The 20,873-nt window shown below is 42.0% G+C and overlaps 1 protein-coding gene across 1 annotated transcript; it reads right to left on the bottom strand.

Moving 5' to 3' along the window:
• Positions 1-6,223: 6,223 nt before the first annotated feature.
• On the bottom strand, positions 6,224-14,099 carry LOC306980932 (uncharacterized protein; the record flags this gene model as incomplete). The annotated part of the gene is made up of 5 exons (XM_079580475.1): positions 6,224-6,419; positions 6,898-6,938; positions 12,982-13,104; positions 13,199-13,876; positions 14,054-14,099. The coding sequence occupies 5 exons, from the start codon at positions 14,097-14,099 to the stop codon at positions 6,291-6,293; spliced, it is 1,017 nt and encodes a 338-aa protein (XP_079436601.1). The 3' UTR covers positions 6,224-6,290.
• Between the last annotated feature and the right edge of the window lie 6,774 nt (positions 14,100-20,873).

Below are 20,873 nucleotides of genomic sequence, written 5' to 3'. Positions count from 1 at the left end.
GAAAACATGACCAGACCCATAGGTTGGTGGAAATAATGAGGCCATTTTAGTCAAATCTGTCAGTTTTTCATACATCTCGGTTTATAAAATAAAATTGCTGCCTCTTGGCTGTGATCGGGACCCACCACTCCTGACTAATTTCCCTTTCTCAGTATTTGTATTTGGGAATTAATGTTTCACCACGTATTCAGACAACGCTGAAGTCTAACTTTCAGGATGTATATAAAAAGAAAAAAGATGACCTTATAAGGTGGAAAGATCTGCCAATATACCGGTTTGGAATCAAAAATTTATGTTTTTCCTACAATTGTAAATGCAGCCTAGAGGAAAGTTAAAGACATTCACTTTTCAACATTTACAACTGCCTGACTTAAACATCGTATTCTAATCCTAAATTATTTTTTAAAATCCTGTCCTGGTTAGGAAAAGTATACCACCCAAGTATGGACAAACCTCCTACAGTCACAGAGTGGTACAGTGAGATTTTTAAAGGAACAAGCCTCTATTTTTTCCACACTTAGATATTATGTTCTTACCTGAGTTTAGACGAGTTGATGCGTACCCGTCTGGTCTTTGAGCCCGTGGAAGAACTTGGTCACTTTGGAGTTATAGGAATACATTGGTACAGGCCACATGCTAGCAACATCATTGGTTGTTTTTACGTGACTGAGGGCACGCACAAAGACCAGACAGGTACACATCAACTCGTCTAAGCTCAGGTAAGAACATATCTCAGTATAGAAAAACGGTGGCCTGTTCCTTTAAAGTAATGCCAATTGAATAAGTATTAAACTGAGAGGAAATTCTGATTTGTTTATAGATATTTGCAGCCTCTTATAGATGACCTGCCTGGATATCTTAGAGACGTTATTAATGACATAAAGCATGTTCATATTCACTGAGGTTTACTTGGTGAAAGTCGTGTTAAAGCGGTGAGAGCCAAAACAAGTATCGGTTCACTATCAGATATTTGTAGCCGATACCCGTATTGGCTCCGATAACCAATACCAGTATCGGATCAGTGCACCCTGTAATGCAGTGTGTGGTAAGTGCTATATGTACAGTAGTCCTGCACCGTCAGTCCAACGACAAAGTGTCATCCAATCAGAACGATGACAAACAACCAGAGCTTTTTGGTAAAGTATTTTATGATCACGCCATGAACGCCAATATTTGACTACAATGCTTGTAATTGTGAATACAGGGTGATGACGTGTTGCAAAGAAGTAGGAAATTACAATAAACAAATGCGTCCAAGCTCCAACTTCCGCTCAGTCAGACATGTTGGTTTCTCACTTCAGAGTAAACCACTGTGTCCTGTCTGGATGCTGCTGTGGTTGACCTGTGGGGGGCGCTCCTGGGCACCACATTCACTCCTGCATAAGTCACTTCCTCTCCAACCTACAAAAAATATGCAAATACTGACGATGTAAATATAGGCTTGAATTTCACCAAAACCCATTAGACAAAAATACAATACCGTGTCTCCGCCCCCTGCACTGCCATCGACTTCTGTAACAGATTTGGAGATGCACTTTAAGGTGGTAGTGAAAATGAAACAACTCTGCATTTGTGAGCGTGATCAGCACCTTTTGTTTGTTTCCTGTGGTAGTTACAAAGCACCCACACCAGCACGACCACTGCCACGCCCAAGACAACGTTTAACACCGTCAAGGCGATGACAGTGGGACTGAAGTCGAACGGGCCTTAGAAAAGAAACATACTGTAAACAAAACTCAGTTGGGACTTTTACATGATGATAAGTATAGGTATGTGTGATTAGGCGTCTGGGCCGGAAGTTGAAGTCTTTCCTGCGTAAGGAACAATTTCTACCACATTTTTAGGTAGGCTACAGTATGTTATTAACCTGGACTGGTCAGTGAGCTGTTCACCTGATTAATAAGACCCTTGACCCTTTGAGATGGTAAAAATCTTCTCAAAGGGTGAGATGATTTCTGCCTTAGGCCTGTTAAGCCCTGGGTTTATTATTTTTTGTCTTTTGTCGGTCTTGGATCTTGGTTCTTGGTGCACATTTGAGTCCACCCTACTCTGAGTCACAGAAACATGACCCTAAATAGTGAGCCCTTTACTTTCTGTATTAAGGCTGAGGCCTCATTGCTCTTCAGTCACAGACTGAGAAGGGAAGAAGGAAGTCGTGGAGATGGAGAACATTACACTTCTGCTGGATGAAGAATATAGGATTGAAATTCAAGTATTCCTTCGTAATAAGTAAATATTTGTTAATTATTAAAGACAAACCCTTGTCATTTATATCTGTAGAGTCATGGTTGTCCCAGTTCCCTAAATCTAGGTGCAGCAGGACAGACGTTACAGAACAAGCTTAGGAGATTCAATTCTTCAACAGTTACTATAGTAACTATTTTCTCCAAAGTAAAAGTAGATCTAACACAGTCCTGTCCACATCTGTCATGGTCCACCATGACCCACAATGACTCAGATAATATATATATATAATTCTTCATATGCATCAATGATATGTTGTTGTTTTTTTGGGATTGTATAATCAATAGTCATTTCCCCTACATTTTTAGTTTTTACCACATATTTGAGTTTCAAAATATGATAGAATTCTTATGTCCAGCAGAAGTCTGAAGTTCTGTCTAAAGCAGAAGCTCCATGACTTCCTTCTTCACCTGTTGCTCTGTGACAGAAATTAGAGAAATTAGGCTTTCGCCTTTTTACTGGAAACAAAGAGCTCACAGTATTTAGCGTCCTTCTAGCTGTGAAGCACTAACCACTGTACGACCCTGCCGACCTTAAGTCTAACTTAAGACTAAACACAATTCCTATTTACAATGAGAAGGTAAGAAGGGCGCCCCCTTGTGTCCAAGTGCGTCTAAATGCCCGGACATAAAACTGGCCCCTGATCAGGGTCCTCTCGGGCTTAAGACTCAACTATTAGGACTAAATATTTGGGGTAAAGATTGGGGGCATCTGGGCTAAAATAGTTGGTCCCCCGTCCAGAGAAAATGGAGAACATAGGTTCATAACATATCCCCGAAAGAAGCCAAATGAATAATGTGCAATGAATAATTTAACGTTTGTTGGCCTTACCATTTACATGAATTGTTGTCGCATTTCCAATCAGTGTGTCCCCACAGGCGGTGACCACACAGAGGTAGGTCCCATCTTCAGCTGAGCTGATGTCTTTCAGGGTCAGGTTATAGACACATAAAGCTTCCTCCGTGTTCTCACAAAAGATGTTCTCTTTTTCAAAGTTCCAGGAAATGATCTGAGAATCCGAACCAGTTTTAACCCACATGACCCTGGTTTGTTTCTGCTGACGTTGTCTGGAGGTGAAAGAGCAGCTGAGAGTCACAGAGTCTCCTGGCTGTGCTCTGATATACTCTGGACTCTGCAGCACAGACTGGACGGGCTCTGACTCCCCCTCGATCTCCAGGACAGTGCCTGATCCAAAGAGAACATCTCGTGATTTGAATATTCCGCAGTAGTACGTGCCGACGTCCTCCTCTCTCATCTGCAATATGGTCAGATTCGTTTCCTTGGCAGAAGATTCTGTTAAGTAACGCTGATCTGTAACCGATGGTGTAAGTTTATAGTCCAGTGATGAAAGGAGCTGCAGTGTCTTGTTGGTGACCTGTTTGTACCACACTGTATATCTCCACACACTATGAGTGAGACATTTTAGTACCACAGGGTCTCCCAGCTTTGCCTTTTTAACACACTCCAGCTGAACGAGCTCCTGTGACAGAGCTCCACCTGAAAAGAGGAAGGAAAGTTTAATTAAGAGTATCTAATGTTCAGGACTATTGTACTGGAAAGTGACTTACACAGAGTCCAGAGCAGGAGAGAGCTCACACGCAAAGGAAGCATCTTGGTACAGTACAGTGGTGTCCTCGAGACTGAGCCGGGGCGGGCAGTGGGCAAGCATGAAGCTGAACTTGAGCTTTCTGATTGGAAGATACAAACTCACGTAACATAAGCTGATTGGCTGCAAGAAGTCTTTTGAACAGAAGCTCCACAATCACGTGTAGCAATGATTGTGTATTGTCCAGCCCTTCTTACTTTGTTTTTCAAAGTAATTTAACATCTTCTAGTGACAATGTTAAAACAACATTGTCCTGGAACTAAATGCACAGTCCTAGCTAAAAAATAAATAAATCCCTAAATTCCCTTTAAAAGTAAGGTGCTATACAAATAAGTCCTTTTCTTTCCTTTAAAAGTTTTTTTTTTTTTTTTTAAAGTCCATGAACATTTTCTACTAAGGCTGGCAATAGCAGATTACAACATTTTCTCCCAGCTTTAACTCCAACTGCACAGGGTCCAACATTATATATTATATATTAGTCCTCATTAGTCCAAAAATTGACCATTGACTTGAGGTGCCATTAGTCTGACATCTCTATCCCAGTTGTGTTGTGGGTTGGAGAGCCACATACAACCACTGGCCCTGACCTTAACTCAATGAGACGTTGGACGAATGGGGCTTCGGACTAATGGGCCGACCCCCACTGCACAGGCGGGGGCTAAAGCTGAAGAAAATGCTGTCTGTTAACAAAACAAACACAATTTTTAAACTATCCATCCATTTTCCATCAAAAGAGAAAAGATTTTCATTAGAGGATGTGAATAAAAGGAAATCGTCTTACAGCACTGTTTACATGGTTTCATCCAAATTCTTATCCAATTATCGCCCATCCCGACCAACCATCATCAACCACTGACTAACTCTCCCATCCAGATACAATACTAACCAAGTCCTTGAATCTTTAGTTGTGCTTAGTGTCTATTAACTATATGAACGGTTCAAACAGTGGTTTGTAGGTTTGGTCTGTGTTGAAAAGCCGCTTTGAAATGTAACAAGAAGTTCTCTTTTGTCACAGAGGCTAATCACAATACGATGCTGCTAGTTGATAATGTTATTTGCTATTTCCTTGTTGTTGTTTTGTTCCTTTTGTACCATTGTGAAATGTACTTTTTGAATGCATTCGAGAGTTTGGAGGTTGGTGCTCATGAGGTTATTGCTTCAGCCCACTCCTTTTGAGCAGAATATATACTGCTCAAATAAACTGAGTTAGACCTTTTTCCTATTTGTCTACTGTGTCGCTTCCTTAGCCTGAAATGATCATGCAGGCTGTTCATGCAGGCTGTGGTGGTACACAGTGTACTACATGGTCAACAGTAACACAAAACTAAGGATAACTACACTTTACACTTTACTGATGTGCCCCAACGTTGGTGTGATATTCTCTCTCAAAGCCACAAAGCCCCGATGTTCGCTCTGTGACTCGTGTCATGTACTCACTGTGTGAACCAGTGTGACTGACCATGGTGCGCTGCTGCTGAGAAAGACGGAAACTTCAGTGTGGTTAGAAGACGGAGGTAAAAATAACCTGCCTATTGTTTATCAAAGCAAATTCACACTTTCTGACAGCTCTATTTGTGTTTTCTCTTAAGCATCATTGATTGGATTACTGGAATAAAAGTATAGGTAATATATATAGGTAAAATATTGTTCCAGTATAATTAAAATGTGTTTAATTTCTTTTTTGAGCTACAGTGCTACAGTTTTACAGACCACAAGAGCAAAGAAGCGTCTGTGACTACAAGCAAAACGACCTCAACCCAACCAACTCTGTCCAGACTTTAAAAAATCTACACAACAATGGTCCTTCACGAAATGTATGGAAATGTCCCATATTGAATTCAACCTTATGTTGGAACTTATGTTTTGGTTTAACATTATATAATTTAAAGACACTACACTCAGTATAATCACGTCCAGATTTCTGCTACTGCTTATTCTGTGGATTATTTCGCACAGTTTGTGAAATTATTTTCATTTCTGTGCTCTTCAAAGCAGAGGCAAGACAGTAATGTAAGCCTTAACTGACTTCCTACTATGTCTATCCATCTTCTCTTGTGACGTTCATCGGTTCAATTAATGTTTGTACAGATGAGAAAAACTGAGTAACTGTTTAATATCATTGCACTTATATTCATGCGCACACACAAACATATCTCTCAATGAGAAAATAGTGAACCACAAAACCATTTACAACATTGTGGGACAAGTGTTGGCTCACAACAGTTTCCTGAAGAAAGTCAAACGTACGACTGCACTACACCGACTCAAGAAGATCCAACACATAACCTCTACTCGCACCTAAACAGAGATAAAAGAGGTCACAGTTCATGTGTAAATTGCATTTTTATTTCTCATGATCCATCTTCATTTTATGGAAACAAAACCACAATAATACACACACTGATATCCACAGCGTTGTTGCAAAGAAGTAGCAAAATGTTCATTCCATTTGACGGTTTCTTACTTCAGAATACACCACTGTGGTTTGGCTGTTTTGTTCAAAGTTTCCTCTGCAGGGGGCGCTCCTGGGCCCTACATTCACTCTAGCGTATGTGATATCTTCTTCAGCCTGAAACACAACACACATAAGCACGGGCTTATTCCAAGATAACAAAGCCTGGATTCACATTGGATTGGGCGAATGGATTGGCCACCACAGAGTTCTAATCTTAACCCTATTGAGAATCTTCAGGATGTGCTGGAAACCCCATCACCAATACGAGATCTTGGTGATAAATGAATGGTGCTGCGAAAGCTACAGACTCGGTGTGTGGTCACCAATTTCCCAAATTGATCAGAGGATGAACTGATCATTTTGACCATATTTCAGGCTTTGAAGAAGTCTACAAACTCTCAACTACTTCTTAAGTTAAAAAAGTAAAAACATTGGGTTCTAAAAGTCTTTGCATGGTAAAACAAATGCCGTTTACTGAAAAAAAGAACCAGCTAGAATGCAAGAATGAACCACAGGGATAATAGAAAAGGAAGATCATTATCAATACCATCGCTAAACTGAGTAATATAAAGAAGAATGAAACCTGTCTGACCTGGTCGTCTTGAGGAGATCCCTGACGACACCGGTCCATTTCTGTCAATCAAACACAGTAATTTGCTTCTGGCCTAAATGTGTCATACAGTGACATGTCAGATTTACCTTCAGTTGACTTCTTGTACATTTTGCAAATCACTCCCACCAGGACCAGCACAGTCACTCCAAATGCAACGCTGACCGCAGTCAAAGCCATGACGATTGGGGTCTGACGCGCCGGTACGTTTTCTTCATTTTCTACCAAAGGAAATCATCAATCGCAACTCAACCAAATATTTAGGTTCTTTATAATGGTCGGCTTGTATTTTGATAAGTTAATTACCATTCAGTTCAATCCTGGTTCCGCTGCCAAACCGTGTGTCCCCACAGACAATCACCACACAGACGTAGGTCCCATCTTCGGCTGAACTAATGTCTTCCAGGGTCAGGTTATGGTTGCATGATGTTTCTTCTGGATTAACGCCCATCTCACATATAACAGTGATATTCCCAGGATTCCATGAAACAATCCGAGAAGCAGAACCACTTCTAACCCACGTGACGCTGGTGTGCTCTTGTGGACAGTGGCTGGAGGTGAAAGAACAGCTGAGGGTCACAGAGTCTCCTGGCTTTGCGTCGATGTAGTCCGGTCTCTGAAGCACGGACTGGACGGGCTTTGACTCCCCCTCGATCTCCAGGACAGTGCCCCCTCCGAACTTCACATTTTCCAGACTCAAAACTCCACAGTAGTACGTACCGGCATCCTCCCATCTCGTGTCGGAAATTCTCAAAGTGTAGGCAGTTGTGAATGACATAATAAGAAAGCGTTTCTCGTAGATTGTAGTATGATTTAAGAAGTGATCAGTTGATGCGAGCAGCTGCAGTTTCCTGCTGGAGCTCAGTTTGTACCATATTCTCGTACGCGATTTGCTGTCGATGTGGCATTTAACGTCCACTGTGTCTCTAAGTCCCACAGTTTTGAAGATGTTATGTTGAATGACTTCCGTTTCCCCAGCCCCACCTGTGAAGTAGAACAATTGTAAAGGAGTGAGGCAGCCACATAGTTTTACCACCTCCCAGTGAGAAGAGAGAATTAATAAAGCAACATGAATTGTCTTTCGCGTTCGAAGAAGTTCTACAGACACTAAATCTAATGCGTCCCTATTATGAAGGGGAGAACAATTGAATGGTTACTCACAGAGAGTCCACAGCAGGAACACGCTGAGAGCTTTGAAGATCCTCATTGCGAGTGAAGCTGCAGATTCTGACTAGCCGTGGGCAGTGTGGAGGTTATATGAAGCTGAGAAAGGAGCGACGTGATTGGACAAGAACATTTGTCTGGCGTTATGTGATTGGTCGCCGATTACATTTCCGCTGGTTTGCTCAATTTTAGTTTCTGTGAGAGACAAATCAAGTGTTTGAAAATGGGTCATTCTTACTGAAATGTTCTCACCAGGTGACACTGATGGAGAGTTCCTGGATGGCATTTTATCAGAGTCAAAATTAGAATACTTTTATAATGACCATGATTTGCTAGAAAACTTGTTTTTCTTCCAATGTAGAGATCAACAAGTCAACTGATGGGATAGGAGTTTGATTGTAGCACAAACAAGGAAGTCATGCAGTTTTAAGTGTTGTGAGATTACATTTTTACAGGTTGTTTTCATTGCTTTTCATTGTGTTTTGCTCAGTAAATGGTTTTAACATGACACATCAGGTGGAGTGTATAACAAATGGAAAAAGAGAAATACTACATGAGAAATACTGATGATGTAAGTATAGGCATAAATTGCTCCAAAACCCAATAAACAGAAATGTACAATGTCTCCACCAACCAAACTGGCATTGACTTCTGTAACAGATTTGGACATACACTGTAAGGTGGTCACGAAAGTGAAACAACTCTGCTTTTGTGAGTGTGATCAGCACCTTTTGCTTGTTTCCTGTGGTAGTTACAAAGCACCCACTGCCGCGCCCAAGCCAACGTTTAACACCGTCAAGGCGATGATTAGGCCTCGGAAGTTGCCCACCCATCAAATTGCCAGTGTCTTTCCTGTCAGGTCAATCCCAGGGATCACTCGGCCCAAACAAACAGGAAGTAAAGGATGGCACATGCGGCGGCCAGAGGAGAGGTGATTTTACATTTAAAATCAGCTACAAAGTTGCGCTAACTTGTCTAATGGCGGCACGTTAGCGCAGCGGTTAGCGCTCGTGCTTCACAGCTAGAAGGTCCCGGGTTCGATTCCCGCCTGAACGAGGCCTTTCTGTGTGGAGTTTGCATGTTATCCCTGTGTCTGCATAGGTTTTCTAAAAACATGTACAGTAGGTTCCTCTCTGGGACCAGGACTCCCATGAAAGAGATTCTTAATCCCAGTGGAACTGTCCTGGTTAAATAAAGGTCAATACAAATGTGCAAAACAGAAACACACAAGGAGCCTCAGAGGACCAGGACACACGCACCTTCGAAGAGGAAAACTATCGATCACTATTTGGACCATGTGGATTTGTTTTGAGGCTGCAGCAGTGGATAAGCTGGACTCCTAACAGTGAAATGTGAGTTTGATCTTTTTTTTTTTACTAATAAATGTGTGGTTTACTCATGTCTTTATGTAAATATTAAGTTGCTGGCGCTTCACTCCGTGACGTCGTGGCCTTTTGAGGCTCCGCACAGAAACTCAGAAATTCTTCAAACATTCCCCTTTTTTACTTCTCCATTGCAGATATTCGTGTGTTGCAGATGTTTGTGTGTGGCAGATGTTCGTGTGTTGCAGATGTTTTTGTGTGGCAGATGTTCGTGTGTGGCAGATGTTCGTGTGTTGCAGATGTTTGTGTGTTGCAGATGTTCGTGTGTTGCAGATGTTTGTGTGTGGCAGATGTTCGTGTGTTGCAGATGTTTGTGTGTGGCAGATGTTCGTGTGTGGCAGATGTTCGTGTGTGGCAGATGTTCGTGTGTTGCAGATGTTCGTGTGTTGCAGATGTTTGTGTGTTGCAGATGTTCGTGTGTTGCAGATGTTTGTGTGTGGCAGATGTTCGTGTGTTGCAGATGTTTGTGTGTGGCAGATGTTCGTGTGTGGCAGATGTTCGTGTGTGGCAGATGTTCGTGTGTTGCAGATGTTCGTGTGTTGCAGATGTTTGTGTGTGGCAGATGTTCGTGTGTTGCAGATGTTTGTGTGTTGCAGATGTTCGTGTGTTGCAGATGTTTGTGTGTGGCAGATGTTCGTGTGTTGCAGATGTTTGTGTGTGGCAGATGTTCGTGTGTGGCAGATGTTCGTGTGTGGCAGATGTTCGTGTGTGGCAGATGTTCGTGTGTTGCAGATGTTCGTGTGTTGCAGATGTTTGTGTGTTGCAGATGTTCGTGTGTTGCAGATGTTTGTGTGTGGCAGATGTTCGTGTGTTGCAGATGTTCGTGTGTTGCAGATGTTTGTGTGTGGCAGATGTTCGTGTGTGGCAGATGTTCGTGTGTTGCAGATGTTCGTGTGTTGCAGATGTTTGTGTGTTGCAGATGTTCGTGTGTTGCAGATGTTTGTGTGTGGCAGATGTTCGTGTGTGGCAGATATTCGTGTGTTGCAGATGTTTGTGTATTGCTTGTCTAGGTGAAGGGATGACATGGGGATGCTGTACTGTGATGTGAGAAGTGTGGAGTTTGTTTTGCTGCTGAGTTAGCTGCAGTTTTACGTTTGGCCGCAGCATCTGTTTACCTGCTCGTCCAGGAAAGACCACATTTATTGATTTTTTTTTTCTTTTAAACAAAACAATCGAAATCGATCAATATGGGGAAAACAATCATGATTTTTTTTTTTTTTTTACAAAATCGCCCAGGCCTAATTCATTTCTTCTGGAAAGCTACTTACACAGAGTCCAGAGCAGGAGAGAGCTCACACGCAGAGGAAGCATCTTTGTAAAGTACAGTGGTGTTCTCTAAACTGAATCAAGGCGGGCAGTGGAACAAGTATTAAGCTGAACTTGATAGCTTTCTGATTGGAAGGTATCATTTCACGTAACATAAGCTGATTGGCTGCAATAAGTCTTTTGAACAGAAGCTAAATAATCACATGTAATAATGACTGTGTATTTTCCAGCCCTTCTAGTGACAATGCTAAAAAAAAAAGTCCTGTGCTATATGAATAAAGTTCTTTCCTAATTTTTTAGGAACATTTTCCATGAAGTCCATGAACATTTAATACTAAGGCTGGCATTAACAGAGCAGAACATTTTTCCCAGCTTTAACAACTGCAAAGGCATGGGTTAAAAGCTGGGGAAAATGCTGTCTGTTAACAAACCTCGTATCATATACTGAGTGTGTGAACCTGTGTGACTGACCATGGTGCACTGCTGCTGAGAAAGATAGAAACTCCAGTGGTTAGACGACAGAGGTAAAAATAACCTGTCTATTGTTTATCATAATGAATTCACAGCTTCAGACAGCTTTATTTGTGTTTTCTCTTAAACTAAAACGTAAGCTTTTGTGCTCTTGAAAACTAGCTTAAACATAGAATGTAATGTAAGTCTGCAATCACTGTACAAAATACCTATTCCTCTTCTCATGTGACATTCATCCTGTCAATTAATATTTTGTAAAGATAAGAAAAACTGAATATCTGTTCATGTCATTGCACTTACAGCAATGCACACACAAAACAATCTGTCAATGAAACTGATGAAAAATAGTTGCAACTTGAACCCGCAAACCCTTTGCAACATCGACTAAACCAGGCAGTTCGCTTGAGTCTCGGCTCGCATTACCCGTTTACTGATGCTTCCAATGCAATAATTAAATAATGAAAAAAGAAAATGAAACATATAACAGTGACTTCTTCAGTCATGAAACATTGGCTTGTGTGAGTCCAGACAACACAACACAAGAAAAGGATGTGTCAACTCAAGAGTGTTGGCAAACAAGTTCAGTGCTTAAATAACCGCTACTCAGACGTTAACAGCTCACAGCTCGTTTGTAAATTGCATTTTTATTTCTCATCATCCATCCTCATTTTTATGGAAACAAAACTACAAATAATACGCACTGATATCCACAGCATTGTTGCAAAGATGTAACAAACTGTTCATTCCATTTGACGGTTTCTTACTTCAGAATACACCTCTGCGTCTTGGCTGTTTTGTTGAAAGTTCACTCTCGCGTATGTGACACCGTCTTCAGCCTGAAACACAACACAGTTTTCTGCATCGATAGGGGTGGTGCTTTAATTCATTGACATTGCATTGGCATTTTTCCCCATATGTTAAAGGAGACATTTCATGCAAAATGGGCTTCTTTGAGCTTTTATTCATGCAGTTTTGACTTATCTTGTTCACTTTGTATTACGCTGTGGCCTTCAATACAGAACATGCTCCTCATGACCAGCTAGTGGGTGATCAAAGACTGAGATCCATTCTTGATGAGGACCTAACCTATTTAAATCTAATACTTGACTGCTTTAAGTGGAAAAGCTACGAGTCAGGTCTTCGGAGAGATGAACTGTTATGATCTGGGAGTCCAGGGTTGCTGCAGTCAGTCAGGTCGAGGCCCAAAGAATAAGATCAGCGACCTGAACATTCTGAATTCCCAGGTTATTTCATCAACATATTTCTTATTCCCTGATGGCGCGGGCTTAATCCAAGATGACAATGCCTAGATTCACCAGAGTCACATAGCATGGGCGAATGGATTGGCCACCACAGAGTCCAGATCTTAACGCCATTGAGAATCTTTGCTGGAAAATGCTTTGTGCATTCATCACACTCTCCCATTACTAATACAAGACCTTGGTGAGAAATGAATGGTGCTGCAATGAAAGCTAAAGACTATGTTCAAAATTGTGCATACATTGGGTTCTAAAAGTCTTTGCATGGTAAAACAAATGTCATTTACAGAAAAAAGCACCAGGTAGAATGCAATAATGAACCACATTTGCACCACAGTGATGATAGAAAATGAAGAATATTACCAATACCCATCACTAAACTGAGTAGTATGTAAAGAAGAATGAGACCTGACTGACCTGGTCGTCTTGAGGTGATCCCTGACGACGCTGGTCCATTTCTGTCAATCAAACACATGACTTTACTTCTGGCCTAAATGTGTCATACAGTGACATGTCAGATTTACCTTTAGTTGACTTCTTGTACATTTTGCAGATCACTCCCACCAGGACCAGCACAGTCACTCCAAATGCAACGCTGACCGCAGTCAAAGCCATGACGATTGGGTTCTGACGCGCCGGTACATTTTCTTCATTTTCTACCAAAGGAAATCATCAATCACAACTCGACCAAACATTTAGGTTCTTTATGATGGTCGGCCTGTATTTTGATGAGTTAATTACCGTTCAGTTCAATCCTGCTTCCGCTGCCAAACCGTGTGTCCCCACAGACAATCACCACACAGACGTAGGTTCCATCTTCGGCTGAACTAATGTCTTCCAGGGTCAGGTTATGGTTGCATGATTTTCCTTCTGGATTATCGCCCGTCTCACATACAACAGTGATATTCCCGGGGTTCCATGAAACAATCCGAGAAGCAGAACCACTTCTAACCCACGTGACGCTGGTGTGCTCTTGTGGACAGTGGCTGGAGGTGAAAGAACAGCTGAGGGTCACAGAGTCTCCAGGCTTTGCGTCGATGTAGTCCGGTCTCTGGAGCACGGACTGGACGGGCTTTGACTCCCCCTCGATCTCCAGGACAGTGCCCCCTCCGAACTTCACATTTTCCAGGCTCAACACTCCACAGTAGTACGTACCGGCATCCTCCCATCTCGTGTCCAAAATTCTCAAAGTGTAGGCAGTTGTGAATGACATAAAAAGAAAGCGTTTCTCGTAGATTGTAGTATGATTTAAGAAGTGATCAGTTGATGCGAGCAGCTGCAGTTTCCTGCTGGAGCTCAGTTTGTACCATATTCTCGTACGCGATTTGCTGTCGATGTGGCATTCAACGTCCACTGTGTCTCCAAGTCTCACAGTTTTGAAGATATTACGTTGAATGACTTCCGTTTCCCCAGCCCCACCTGTGAAGTAGAACAATTGTGAAGGAGTGAGGCAGCCACATAGTTTTACCACCTCCCAGTGAGAAGAGAGAATTAATAAAGCAATATAAATTGTCTTTCGCGTCCAAAGAAGTTCTACAGACACTAAATCTAATGCGTCCCTATTAAGAAGGGGAGAACATTTGAATGGTTACTCACAGAGAGTCCACAGCAGGAACACGCTGAGAGCTTTGAAGATCCTCATTGCGAGTGAAGCTGCAGATTCTGACTAGCCGTGGGCAGTGTGGAGGTTATATGAAGCTGAGAAAGGAGCGACGTGATTGGACAAGAACATTTGTCTGGCGTTATGTGATTGGTCGGCGATTACATTTCCGCTGGTTTGCTCAATTTTATTTTCTGTGACAGACAAATCAAGTGTTTGAAAATGGATCTTGTACATTCTTACTGAAATGTTCTCACCAGGTGACACTGATGGAGAGTTCCTGGATGGCATTTTATCAGAGTCAAAATTATAATACTTTTATAATGACCATGATTTGCTAGAAAACTTGTTTTTCTTCCAATGTAGAGATCAACAAGTCAACTGATGGGATAGGAGTTTGATTGTAGCACAAACAAGGAAGTCATGCAGTTTCAAGTGTTGTGAGATTACATTTTTACAGGTTGTTTTTGCTTTTCATTGTGTTTTGCTCAATAAATGGTCTTAACATGACACATCAGGTGGAGTGCATAACAAATGGAAAAAGAGAAATACTACATGAGAAATACGGATGATGTAAGTATAGGCATAAATTGCTCCAAAACCCAATAAACAGAAATGTACAATGTCTCCACCAACCAAACTGGCATTGACTTCTGTAACAGATTTGGAGATACACTTTAAGGTGGTCACGAAAGTGAAACAACTCTGCTTTTGTGAGTGTGATCAGCACCTTTTGCTTGTTTCCTGTGGTAGTAGTGGCCCAAGCCAACGTTTAACACCGTCAAGGCGATGATTAGGCCTCGGAAGTTGCCCACCCATCAAATTGCCAGTGTCTTTCCTGTCAGGTCAATCCCAGGGATCACTCGGCCCAAACAAACAGGAAGTGCAGGATGGCACATGCGGCAGGGAGAGGAGAGGTGATTTTACATTTAAAATCAGCTACAAAGTTGCGCTAACTTGTCTAATTGCGGCACGTTAGCGCAGCGGTTAGCGCTCGTGCTTCACAGCTAGAAGGTCCCGGTTTGATTCCCGCCTGAACGAGGCCTTTCTGTGTGGAGTTTGCATGTTCTCCCCGTGTCTGCATAGGTTTTCTAAAAACATGTACAGTAGGTTCCTCTCTGGGACCAGGACTCCCATGAAAGAGATTCTTAATCCCAGTGGAACTATCCTGGTTAAATAAAGGTCAATACAAATGTGCAAAACAGAAACACACAAGGAGCCTCAGAGGACCAGGACGCACGCACCTTCGAAGAGGAAAACTATCGATCGCTATTTGGACCTTGTGGATTTGTTTTGAGGCTGCAGCAGTGGATAAGCTGGACTCCTAACAGTGAACTGTAAGTGTAAACCTTTTTTTATTTTGACTAATAAATGTGTGGTTTACTCATGTCTTTATGTAAATATTAAGTTGTTAGCGCTTTACTCCGTGACGTCGTGGCCTTTTGAGGCTCCGCACAGAAGCATGCGCTCGTTGTCTGCTTCTGACATTCTCCAAACATTCCCCTTTTTTACTCCTCCATTGCAGATGTTCATGTGTTGCAGATGTTTGTGTGTGGCAGATGTTGGTGTGTTGCAGATGTTCATGTGTTGCAGATGTTCGTGTGTTGCAGATGTTCATGTGTTGCAGATGTTCGTGTGTTGCAGATGTTCGTGTGTTGCAGATGTTCGTGTGTTGCAGATGTTTGTGTGTTGCAGATGTTTGTGTGTGGCAGATGTTTGTGTATTGCTTGTGGTCACGAGTGGTTTCGAACTGCTATCTTTAAGTTAAACCATTTTCCTATTTGTCCACAGTGTTACTTCCTCAGATCACTCAAGTGCCTTAGTTCTACATCCTATGATAGAACCTGAAATGATCATGCAGGCTGTTCATGCCGTCGCCTTTCACGTCGTAGCTTTGTTGTATACAGTGTACTGCATGGTCAACAGTAATACAGAACCAAGGAGTACTACACTTTACTGCTGATGTGTTGCTTGCTCTGTGACTATCATATACTGAGTGTGTGAAGCTGTGTGACTGACCATGGTGCACTGCTGCTGAGAAAGATAGAAACTCCAGTGTGGTTAGACGGCAGAGGTAAAAATAACCTGCCTATTGACAGCTTTATTGTGTTTCCTCTTGAACTAAAACGTAAGCTTTTGTGCTCTTGAAAACTAGCTTAAAAAAGACTGTAATGTAAGTCTGCAATCACTGTATAAAAGACCTATTCCTCTTCTCATGTGACATTCATCCTGTCAATTAATATTTTGTAAAGATAAGAAAAAACTGAATATCTGTTCATGTCATTGCACTTACAGCAATGCACACACAAAACAATCTGTCAATGAAACTGATGAAAAATATTTGGAACTTGAAACCGCGAACCCTTTGCAACATCGACTAAACCAGGCAGTTTGCTTGAGTCTCGGCTCGCATTACCCGTTTACTGATGCCTCCAATGCAATAATTAAAAAATGAAAAAAGAGAACGAAACATATAACAGTGACTTCTTCAGTCATGAAACATTGGCTTGTGTGAGTCCAGAAAACTCAACACAAGAAAAGGACGTGTCAACCCAAGAGTGTTGGCAAACAAGTTCAGTGCTTAAATAACCGCTACTCAGACGTTAACAGAAATGAAAGAGCTCACAATTCGTTCTGTAAATGGCATTTTTATTTCTCATCATCCATCCTCATTTTTATGGAAACAAAACTACAAATAATACATACTGATGTCCACAGCATTGTTTCAAAGATGCAACAAAATGTTCATTCCATTTGACAGTTTCTTACTTCATAATACACGACTTGTCTGTATTGTTCAAAGTTCACTCTGCAGGGGGCGCTCCTAGGTCTTGCATTCACTCTCACGTTTGTGATACCGTCTTCAGCCTGAAACACGACACAAACATTTTTAACTCAAATATCTGCACTGATGGGGTGTTGCTTTAACTCATTGACATTGTGGCATCTTTACCCCTATGTTAAAGGAAACATTTTGTTCTTTGAGCATTGTTCATTCACAGCCTGGGAACACCCATGTTGCTGTGTGCGCTCAAATTATTTCGAACTGCACAGCCTGGCTGAAATTTTTGCATGGATATGGGGACCAATCACAGAACAAGGAGGGACGGCAAGACGTTGACGCACTATTCAACATACGGAAGCTTGTATTTTTTTTATGGATAACATTTTTTTTAAAGTTTATTTAAAGATCCAACATGACAGCAGTGACTCCATCTTTTGATCAAGCTTCAGACCACGTTCTAAATAGTTTAGCTCAAAAGTTTACAGCGGGTACGTCATACGTCATCTGATACAATGATACGATTGGCTGTGGCTACTGCAGACACATATGATAGACATTCCTAACGCCCAATAAACGGCTATGGACGATCGTAAACCTCACCTCTCCTACCAGAAAATTAACTGGTGGTCCCCAGAATAAATATAACTTGTGATATTTTTCCTGGTGATAGCCAGGCTAGTTCATTCATGCAGTTTTGACTAATCTTGTTCACTTTGTATTATGCTGTGGCCTGCAATACAGAGCATGCTCCTAATGACCAGCTAGTGGGTAATCAAAGACTAAGATCCATTCTTGATGAGGACCTAACCTATTTAAATCTAATACTTCACTGCTTTTAGAGCTCCCAGTAAAGTAACGAGTCAGGTCTTCGGAGAGATGAACTGTTATGATGAGTGGGAGTCTGAGGTTGCTGCAATCGGTCAGGTCTAGGCTCTGCGATACCATGTGCCCAAAGAATGAGATCAGCGACCTGAACATCCTTAATTCCTAGGTTATTTCATCAACACATTTCTTCTTCCCAGATGGCATAGGCTTATTCCAAGATGACAATGCTTGGATTCACCAGGCTCACATAGAATGGTCGAATGGATTGGCCACCATAGAGTCCAGATCTTAACGCCATTGAGAATCTTTGTGATGTGCTGGAAAATGCTTTGTGCATTCATCACAGTCTACCATTACTAATACAAGATCTTGGTGAGAAATGAATGGTGCTGCAATGAAAGCTAAAGGCTATGTTCAAAATTGTGCACACCAGAGTCAGTGTGTGGTCACCGATTTCCCAAACGAGGCACATTCTCCCAAATGTGAACATGGTCTAACAAGCAAACAGAGGCATTTACAGAACTGATCATTTTGACCATCTTTTGGGTTTCAAAGATACATTGGGTTCTAAAAGTCTTTGCATGGTAAAACAAATGTCATTTACAGAAAAAAGCACCAGGTAGAATGCAATAATGAATAACATTTGCACCACAGTGATGATAGAAAATGAAGAATATTACCAATACCCATCATTAATCTGAGTAATATGTAAAGAAGAATGAAACCTGACTGACCTGGTCGTCTTGAGGAGATCCTTGACGGCACTGGTCCATTTCTGTCAATCAAACACATGACTTTACCTCTGGCCTAAATGTGTCATACATGACGATTGGATTCTGACGCGCCGGTACATTTTCTTCACACGGGACAAACATACCAAAGTTAATCATCAGTTGCTACTCAGCCAAACATTTAGGTTCTTCATGATGGTCGACTTGTATTTTGATAAGTTTATTACCGTTCAGTTCAATCCTGCTTCCGCTGCCAAACCGTGTGTCCCCACAGACAATCACCACACAGACGTAGGTCCCATCTTCAGCTGAACTAATGTCTTCCAGGGTCAGGTTATGGACGCATGATGTTTCTTCTGGATTATCGCCCGTCTCACATACAACAGTGATGTTCCTGGGATTCCATGAAACAATCTGAGAAGCAGAACCACTTCTAACCCACGTGACACTGGTGTGCTCCTGTGGACAGTGGCTGGAGGTGAAAGAACAGCTGAGGGTCACAGAGTCTCCTGGCTTTGCGTCGATGTAGTCTGGTCTCTGGAGCACGGACTGGACGGGCTTTGACTCCCCCTCGATCTCCAGGACCGTGCCCCCTCCGAAGTTCACATTTTCCAGACTCAAAACTCCACAGTAGTACGTACCGGCATCCTCCCATCGCGTGTCCAAAATTCTCAAAGTGTAGGAAGATGACATAATGAGATAGCGCTTGTCATAGGTTGTAGAATGATTCAAAATGCTATCAGTTGACACGAGCAGCTGCAGTCTCCTGCTGGAGCTCAGTTTGTACCATACTCGGGTTCTCGCTTCACTGTAGATGTAGCATTTCACGTCCGCTGTGACTCCAAGACCCACGGTTTTGAAGCTTTTAGGTTGAATGACATCAATTTCCTGAGCCCCACCTGAGTAAAAGACAAAGAAGAACAAGAAGAGGAACACGGTAAAAAACAAGAAATTCTGATTGAAAGAAATGTTCTGATTGCAGCGTCGTTAATCTTCAGCTGGTGAACCACTTCAAAAGAAATCCATGTCATCAGACTCCAATTGGTGTTCCAATTCACCCAATCCCCATAATGAAATGAAAACTTTAGCAATTAAATCTCTTGACATTGCAGTAGCGTCAGTACACAAGACAATAATGAAAGATACAGTACTTGTGCTTTGACCCACACCCATACTCTATAAAAGATGTGTTGCGAGTCAAGTAAAGATTGTTGGTTTATTATAAGTGAATCTTAAAACATGAAAGAAATTGGACCATGTGGTTGTTAATGTCTGCCTGCATTTATATTCACGATAAACTGGACCACTCCCCATCTGAAAACATCAACAATAGTCCCACTTCCCAAACAGGCTGCAATCACAGGCACAAATGACTTGGAGGCCAGTGGCTCTGACACCTATTGTGATGAAGTGCTTGGAAAGACTGGTGCTGAACAACATAAAAGCCTCTCTTCCCATCAATGTAAATCCCCATCGATATGCAGACAGACAAAACAGCAGTGGTGGGAGCAGGAGACTGAAGGAATCAACGCTCATGGAAGGCAACAACGTGGTCTAGGGCGGAAGAATTTTGGCAATTGAGGAGCGCCCATAGACATTGTGCGCTTGGGCTGCAAACTTAACCCATATCACCTCAGTAGAAACGCGTTTGATTGAGCAGTGACGGTGCTCGGAAAGGCCACAAATCGGCAGCCACGTTTCCCAACTGTTTGCCTCCAATTGTAGCTCACCACCTCCCAGTGTGGGGAGAGAATGAATAAAGGAATGTGAAGCATCTCCTGTGCCCAAAGAAGTTCTACATGATGAAGCTGAGAACAATGGACAGTTACTCACAGAGAGTCCACAGCAGGAACACGCTGAGAGCTTTGAAGATCCTCATTGCGAGTGAGGCTGCAGATTCTGACTGGCCGTGGGCAGTGTGGAGGTTATATGAAGCTGAGAAAGGAGCGACGTGATTGGACAAGAACATTTGTCTGGCGTAATGTGATTGGTCACCGATTACATTTCCGCTGGTTTGCTGCGACAGACAAACCAAGTGTTTGAAAATGGGTCTTGTACAACACAAATGTTCTCACCAGAGACCAAAGAGATGGGGGGACCAAAATGGATTTGGAAAGGACGTCATGCGGTTTTCATTGTTGTGAGATTGGTGTTAACATTACACATCAGGTGGAGTGTGTAACAAATGGACAGAGAGAAGTAGATGCAATCTTGACTTGAACTACACAAAACCACAAAGACACTTCGTCACCTGGACTAAAGAAAGACTAACGCTCTATCAGTGAGGGACGCGGAAATTCTCAGACCATGGTTCAGTCATAGTCATAAATAGAAATGTACAACTGCAGGGTTATACTGTGCCTTCAAATGATAATGGACGAGACATGAGTAGTTTGGACAAAACCATAAAAATGCTTTATTTTTTCATTCATTCGGTGACATTGCGAAATCTGAGCTGGCATGAAAGTAAAAGCA

This window comes from Gobius niger, assembly GCF_951799975.1.
Source record: "Gobius niger genome assembly, chromosome: 21".
In the NCBI taxonomy this organism is placed as follows: Eukaryota; Metazoa; Chordata; class Actinopteri; order Gobiiformes; family Gobiidae; genus Gobius; species Gobius niger.
The sequence above is the reverse complement of the archived record's forward strand: the minus strand, read 5'-3'. Positions and strand labels throughout refer to the sequence as shown.